Source organism: Glycine max, chromosome 19, assembly GCF_000004515.6.
Source record: "Glycine max cultivar Williams 82 chromosome 19, Glycine_max_v4.0, whole genome shotgun sequence".
NCBI lineage: Eukaryota > Viridiplantae > Streptophyta > Magnoliopsida > Fabales > Fabaceae > Glycine > Glycine max.
In genome coordinates, this window is record NC_038255.2 from 35,410,041 (window position 1) to 35,418,079 (window position 8,039).

General features: G+C 32.2%; 1 protein-coding gene across 1 annotated transcript; it reads left to right on the forward strand.

The window, feature by feature from the left end:
* Positions 1–943: 943 nt before the first annotated feature.
* LOC102661685 (L10-interacting MYB domain-containing protein) lies at positions 944–6,957 on the forward strand. The gene is made up of 2 exons (XM_006605111.4): positions 944–1,412; positions 5,509–6,957. The coding sequence occupies exons 1-2, from the start codon at positions 1,080–1,082 to the stop codon at positions 6,043–6,045; spliced, it is 870 nt and encodes a 289-aa protein (XP_006605174.2). The 5' UTR covers positions 944–1,079; the 3' UTR covers positions 6,046–6,957.
* Positions 6,958–8,039: the final 1,082 nt, after the last annotated feature.

The window sequence follows — 8,039 nt, forward strand, 5'->3', positions numbered from 1 at the left end:
ACATAAAGTAGTTGTTTATAACTACTACCATTAACAAAACTTAGTGACTAAATATTGAACAACAAAACAACTTTAAACATAAGATTAAAAATACAACAACTTGCATAAGACATTGCTCAATCTTTATCAACTTTAAAGGCAACCCATATATATGGAAAATATTTGTCCAAGAATGTGAAATTCCATGATCAAAATATTGCCACTAAAGTTGGATTTGGGAGATCTTAGAATCTCTCATTTAAGTTACAAAAATAGCAAGCATGAAATATTTAATGCCATTCAAAAACTACAGGAGTAGACAACATTTTCATTCACTTTTGATCTGTTTAGTCATCTTGGTGGATGATAATTGTGTAAAGGCAATTTCTTGAGACAATAACTCATCATTACATTGCCTTTCTGAACCCAATCTCTTTATGATTGAGTGGTCAAGGTCATGGTTAGTAGTGACATATAAAGATTGTTGTAAAAAAGAAAACATTAGAACATCAACATGTTGACAACCTCATTAAAACCATAAACGACCCTTAGTTTAAAGTTCTTATAGTGGCCAACTAAGGGCCCGTTTGGATGCAGCCCAAAAGATCTTTTATCATCTTATCTATTAGAAAAAGATCTTTTTTATTTTTTAAAAGTGTTTGGTTATTAATTTTTTTTAGCTTTTGGAAAAGTGAAAGCTATAAGCAGATCTTTTCCTAAAGTTCAAATCTGCAGCTTATGAAATTTTGCTTTTCGGGAATCTATTTCCTAAACAATGCTTGGACAATTATATCCTCAAAAAATTTCAAAATGACAAAGCATGCCCTCCTCATTTTCTAAACCCTCAAAATTTCTCTCTCCAGTCCCTCACAACTCGTGCGTGTTGTGTCTTCCTCAATTCTCTCTCGTGCTTCAATCTCCTTCCTTATCCTTTTTGATCTCCTTCCTCATCTCTTTCGATCATCCTTCGTCATCTCTTCTTCTTCCTTTGTTAGCATCACGGGTTAACCAATTCTTCATTAATTTCTTTTTCTTCTCATTAAATTTTGAATAGTTATGGATTAGGGTTATACTTTTGTTTGTTTCATTAAGCTTGTGAGATGTCTCTCAATCAAGTTCCTGTGAAAAGAAAAAAAGCAGAATGGTGTAATAAAAATACTGAAGTTATGTTGAAAGTGTGCATAGAAGAGGTGAATGCTAAAAATAAACCTTATAGCCACTTCACTAAGCTTGATTGGGCAAATATTGCAGAAAAGTTCAATAAGGCAACAAATTTGAAATATGAATATAAACAATTCAGAAATAGGTGGGATTCTTTGAAAAAGGAATGGCAATTATGGGTTAAGCTTATAGGGAAGGACACAGGTCTTGGCTGGGATGGGGAGAAGAAAACCATTGCAGCTAGTGATGAATGGTGGGAAGCCAAAATTCAGGTATGTATTATTCAACGAAAATAGAGTTTTTGTGCAGACCACTCTTTTGTTTTTTATGTGTGATTCTTCACTTTGCGGCAAAAATTGAAGTTGCAGACTATTTTTTAGAAGCTTGCGTCTGAAATTTTAGTTGATAATTAGGTTGGTTATTACTCTGTTACTTGTTGCAATTGAGGTAGTTTACATGCAAAGAAATGAATGTGTTGATATAGTGATGTTTCTTTTAAAACCTAATGAAATGGAAATGTATTGGCATGTTTTTTATTACTCTGTTTTTATTGTCTGCTGCATGTTTATCTGCATCGTTTGGTATTGCATAAAGGCATGTTTTGTTATCTGTAAATTTATAAAGGAATAGTTCTCTTTCTATTGATTCATGTAAATGTACAGAATATAACCAAAGATTGGTCTAATGGGTAAAAAGTGAAATACACCATGCTGATGCAGTGGCCATACCTGTTGGACACTTCCAATTTTATACATGTTGGATAGATGATTTGCAAAATGTTGTAGCTTCAGCAACTGCAAAGCTCTTATCATGATCAGTTGTTTAATGCCACTTGCAATCTCATCACAGTGGCAAACACATGAGTTGTTCCTGTTACTACAAATCATATGTTCCTCCTTTCACTTTTGTGCTAGCAGTTTTCATAACGTCTGAAGTAATGGCTAGACAAATGTTTGTGAATACCATCATTTTCATCTCATTTGCATCATGAGGCAATATGTGCATGCCATTTTTTATTTTTTTGACATTTTGTATGGTTTCCTTACTTGACTGTATGGGACCTTTGGAAGATCCAAAGTTATTTAATGGCATAGGGACGAAACAATTGTCATCATTCTTCAAAGAAATTCCAAAAGTGCAAGTCACTTCTCTGTCAAAATCTGCCCAAAGGTGTAAATATATATAGTCATTCGTCATGATTTGAAACCTATTAGGATTTTTTTTTGTTCCAACATGTAAATAGAAAGTAGGCAGAAAAACAATTTTCCAACTCTATTATTTTTGCTTTCACAGATGACTGAAGTGAAAAGATGTTACTGCCTTGTTCTTTTTTTTTTTAAGCCTTGGAATGGTTTGAATATCTAATTCGCAGAAATATATTAGTATCTTAGAATTTAAGCAATGATTTGGTTTGTTGTACTCGTGCTGGGTATTTTTGGAAATTTTGGTGATTAAGGTAAGTAATTTTGGACTTTAGAGTAATGAGATTGTTGATTTATTTTTTGGTCACAACGTGATCATTGTTTTGTGGTTATTAGTTTTTTCTAGTGTCTAAAATCTAATTTGATTTCATGGGAGTTGCTATGAAGTGAAAGGAAGCCCATGCTTTTTGTCGGGTTTGATGTTTATGACATTATCTTTTTAAATCCAAATTTGAGTTTTGGTTCATGACATGGTCTTCATAATTACTGGATGGAGTTTCTATGATGATGATGATGGAGTTTTATTAGAGTTGAAGTAGAAAAAAGATGTACGTGAGAAATAGAATAAGATGTTGTAGACAGTGTTAGGATTCTGGAATAGATCATCTACACCCCATATTATTATTAGTTCAAGAGGCAATTGTGCAGACATGTGTTGAAGCATTATTGGGGTCATATGCTATAGGTACTTAAAATAGAAATTTGGACAAGAATAATGTGCTTTAGACTTGAATAGTGGAAGGGCATGTGAAGGAGGTGAGGTTTGTCCTTTTGAAGTGTTTTTTACTGAAAATTTAGTATATTTTTTAAGGGAACCTTATTTTGCTTCGTTCTTGTCACAACAGAGATGTTAGGGTTTCTGGAGTGACATTGAAATTCATATGGGTCTAGTACTGTTCTTTCTGAATTGAGATAGTAAATGTTGCATCATTTTCTTAATCAAACATTTATATTAAAAATTCTGAGTTAGCTTTATTTACAACATCAGAATGCCTATATGTCTCCTCATCTTCATTCATGTCTACCTTGTCCAGGAAGCACCTTCTACCAATTTCTAACTCACCAGCACATTTGTGTACATCACTAGCTGTTGGCTTCTCAATGTGATGGTCCCTTGAGTTTATTTGGTCCTAAAAAACTGCATGCTCTTCATGTGTACGGACACTGCTACCTTGCGATGTTTTCAAGCTATCTATTAAAATACTTCTATTTTCTTCCTTCAAAGATCTAGGCTCTTTATTCATTGATTTAGAATTCTTACCTTTCACCAATGAGATTAATGATGCATCTGTCATGTCACCAAAACCATCTAATGAGTGAGGAAGCACTCATACCTTAATTTAAGGCATGCATAATTAGGATTATGGTCATTATAAACATAAAGCCTTAAAGTGCTAATTAGTTTGTCATGTTCCACATGATATGTACAACAACTCAAGAGTTATCCTGTCATAACTTATGGTCACTTGCCATTATGAATATTTGTGTTATTAAACATAAATAGAAGCCTAAATCTCTGGCTTGGATGTGCCAGTATGTATTCCATTTCTTACAGAATATGTTTTACATAAAACAACTCCTTGGACACCAATGATTGTGGGAAGCAGATGTAGTTCATCGTTTCCTTTTGATTTGGGCACTGCATAATAATCTGGTTTTGTAGGATGTGGTTTGTCATCAAATTTGTAATCTGTTTTGGGTTTAGGGTTCTCAAGCTTTGAATTTCACTATTTATCATTTTTCTTACAATGAAGGCAACACAACTTCAAACCTATAAGTCTATATATAACATCATACATTTTATTTCAACCTCCACGATAGGGTCGGTGACCCTAGGAGATTAGCAAGTTTAGTTTTTTTTTTTTTACCGTAATTTCTATTGTATTGTCATGTATTTTTAAAAAAAGTTTAACTTTATCGATCTTGTGTGTATACCTATAATTCTTATATGCTCATGTCATAAGATAATTATCATGGGATTAAGACTGCCGTTAACCTTTTCTTTTAAGACTGGACTAGACTATTTATTAGTAGTTAACGAGACTTTTTTATTAGAATGTACTGAAATTTAACTAATACTAGTAGTAATAGTATTATTAAAGTGTATGTTCCAACAAAATATTAAAGTGAGTTAGTAGAATTAAGGATGTGATAGTGACTTTTTAATTGAGATGATTTGCTTATGCATTCCACGTAAAATTACTTCTGAAGTACTCAAAATGACAACGCACTATGGTGAGCTCAATTTTTGTGAGAAGTTGTGTCTTGTGTGTGCTATTATAAACTTTGTGGTACCCATAAGATGTGCATGATTATCCTTCCAGGTGGTAGATTAATTTGACTAGAGAGATTTTTTTAATGTAAAGTTTTGAGGTTTGTGGGGACTACGCAGAGTTTTGAACCTGCAAAAGTTAAAAGTTTATAGCTTTTTTCTTTAGGGAGAATCTATCCCAGATGACGAATCTTCTTACTCTCGGTATATTTGGAATTATGGATTATGGAGTTGAGAGGTACTGGACTACTCTAGGGAGATAAAATATTTTAAACTTGATTCCATAATTTGTTGCCTGATTTCTGGATTTTATTTTTTAAGAATATTAAATTAAATGTGAGACAATTCTTCCAATGGTCCCTATTGTGGGATTCAAATCCCCTCACCCAGGCCAGGGCCACGGGAATATGCCGTTTTCCAAATTAAATCTGTTTGAAGAAAAGATCACGCACAAATGTATGCTCTTGTAAATTTCATGCTTGAAATGTTTGAAGAAAAGAACTAAAATAATAAAAATTATGATACCAAATAAGACTAGTTGTTTATGAACTAAAATAATAAAAATTATCATACCAAGGAGTATGTATTTCATTGATGTAATTACCCCTTAAACAAATATGATCTTTACAAACACAATGGTTATTCTTTCTTGTTTTCAGTAATATTCTTCAACTGCTGTTGCTGTTATCTTTATTTTTTGGCCACACCCCACAAACATAGATTCCTTTGTCCTTGTTGTGTACCTTAGAAATGCATGACGAGAATCTATGATGTAGGACTAAATGTAACATGAGTAATATTTGAAGGCACTTCTATATATTATAATGAGATTGATTTTTATCTCTTCACTTCCATGCCAAATATATATTATAATTCTTATTTTTTATTTTATAGGAGGATCTTGAAGTAGCAAAGTTTAGAGAGCAAGGCCTCAAATTCTTACTTGAGATGGAATTCCTTTTTAAGGGTACTATTGCTACTGGTTTTGCAGCATATGCACCATCTGAGGATTCAAGACAATATGAAGGATTCAACACAAGAACAGAAGAGACAAATGATAACATTGATGATAACACTGACATGGAAGTGAATGAGCCTGAGATAAACACGACAACTCAGAACATGTCTTCGGCAAAGGAAAGTGGACAGAGGAAGAGAGGTAGAAAGGGTGACAAAAGAATTGGGGTTGCTACCAAGCTTTCCTCACAATTAGATTGTATTATTCAAACATTTGAATCTAGTGCATCTGCTCAAGACCCAACTAGCATTATTGCATGTGTAGCAAAGTTGAAAGATCTACCAGGACTTGAGCGTGGGAGTGAATTATTTTACAAAGCCACTAGACTTATGAAAAAAAGGGCAAACAGGATCACCTTTGTTGCTTTAGAAGAGCCTGAGCTACAACTTGGATGGATCAAGTCTGACACTTAAGCACAAGTTCCTTAGTTTCTCCTCTATCTGATATCATTGACACTTGCTAGTTTTGCTTGGTTATGAACCTTGGTTGTGTTATGGATCTTAGTTTTTAATTTCAGTTATGTCATGGATCTTTTATTTTAATTTTGGTTATGTTATGGATATTAGTTATGGTTTGGCTCTTGATTTTTTTATTTTCAGTTGTGTTATGAATTTTTTTTCCTTCTACAGGATGTCTTCATCATTATCATCAAATGACTCATCACTATCATCAAATGACTCTTCATCTGACAATGACGATCACATTATGAAGAACAAAGTGTTGATGTTTGCTGTAGCTAATGTTACCAATTACTTCATGAATTATTTGTGAAAAATCCATGTAGAGATTCAAGCATGACAGACCATCGTTGGGTATCTGAAATTCTAAATGGTCATCCAATACGTTGTTATCAGATGTTTAGAATGAAGAAACTTGTCTTTCTTGAATTATGTGATATCTTGGAAACCAAGTACAACTTAAAGAAAACTCGAAATGTCATCATTTATGAGCAAGTTGGCTTGTTTTTATACATGTTGAGTCAACCAGGTTTTGTTCGTAATTGTGAGGAAAGATTTCAACATTCAGGTGAAACAATATCTAGACATTTCCATAATGTCTTAGAAGCTGTGTGTATGTTTGCAAAGGATATAATTAAGCCTGTTGATCCATCATTTAGGGATACTCCTGATGAGATTCTAAAAGATGCCAGATATCGCCCTTACTTTAGAGATTGTATTGGTGCAATAGATGGTACTCATATACGAGTTTGTGTTCCCTCTCATCTACAAGGAGTCTATATTGGTCGGAAAGGCTACACTACCACTAATGTCATGGTTGTTTGTGACTTTAGCATATGTTTCACTTTTGTTTGGGCAGGTTGGGAAGGTTCTGCACATGATACTAAGATATTTATGGAGGCTTTACGTAAGCCTGCATTGCATTTTCCACATCCTCCTCAAGGTACTTAAAATTTATGTATTATAAATATATGTATCATTATAATTTTGTGTTCTAACATGCTCTATTGTTTTATTCTTTAGGTAAATATTATCTTGTTGATTTTGGTTACCCTACTTTTATGGGTTTTCTAGGACCGTACAAGAAAACTAGGTATCATCTCCCGCAATTTAGAATTGGGCCTAGAATCAGGGGGAAAGTTGAAGTTTTTAATTATTATCATTCCAGTCTTTGAAGTACAATTGAACGTGCATTTGGTTTATGTAAAGCAAGATGGAAGATATTGGATAATATGTCACCTTTTGCTTTGAAGACACAAAACCAAATCATTGTTGCTTGCATGGCTATACATAACTTCATTCAAAGAAATGACAAGAGTGATGGAGAATTTGATTCGCTAGATGAAGATAATGAATATATAGATAGTGATGAGGATGAAAGTGAAGTTGGTCCTAGTACTACAACATAGGAAGAACCGGATGCTCAAAGTACTCTACAAATGGAACAATTTAGAGAATTTCTGAAGAATATGTTTTCAACACGTATTTAATTTCTTTATTTTTTAATACTACAAGGTTGCATGTTTATGGTATGGATACATTTGAACAATTTTATATTGAAAAACATTATTGATCGTATTATTACCAGGTTAATGATATTTTATATTTGGTTATAAATTATAATTACATAGATAATAATTAAATTATAAACTAGAATGTATGTGACAACATTACTAAAACAATAAATTAATTAGATTTTAAATATGAAAAGTAATTATGTAGAAAGACGTATAATTATATTTTTATGAGATACATTTATTTTATTTTTATGAAAATAATTATTTTTTAATCAAAATTTACAGAAAATATATAACAATATTTTAAATATAATGATAAAGTTAAAATATTTTTATAAATGAAATAGAAGAAAAAAAGAATTTTTATTATTTTTAATAATATTTAATTATTTGAGGCATTTAATAATTATATAATAATGTTTAAGTATTTAA

Coding starts and splice junctions, on each gene's coding strand:
- LOC102661685 (XM_006605111.4), top strand. CDS start 1,080: ATGTCTCTCAATCAAGTTCCTGTGAAAAGAAAAAAAGCAGAATGGTGT. Junction 1,413..5,508: donor GGTGGGAAGCCAAAATTCAG/GTATGTATTATT, acceptor TTTATTTTATAG/GAGGATCTTGAAGTAGCAAA.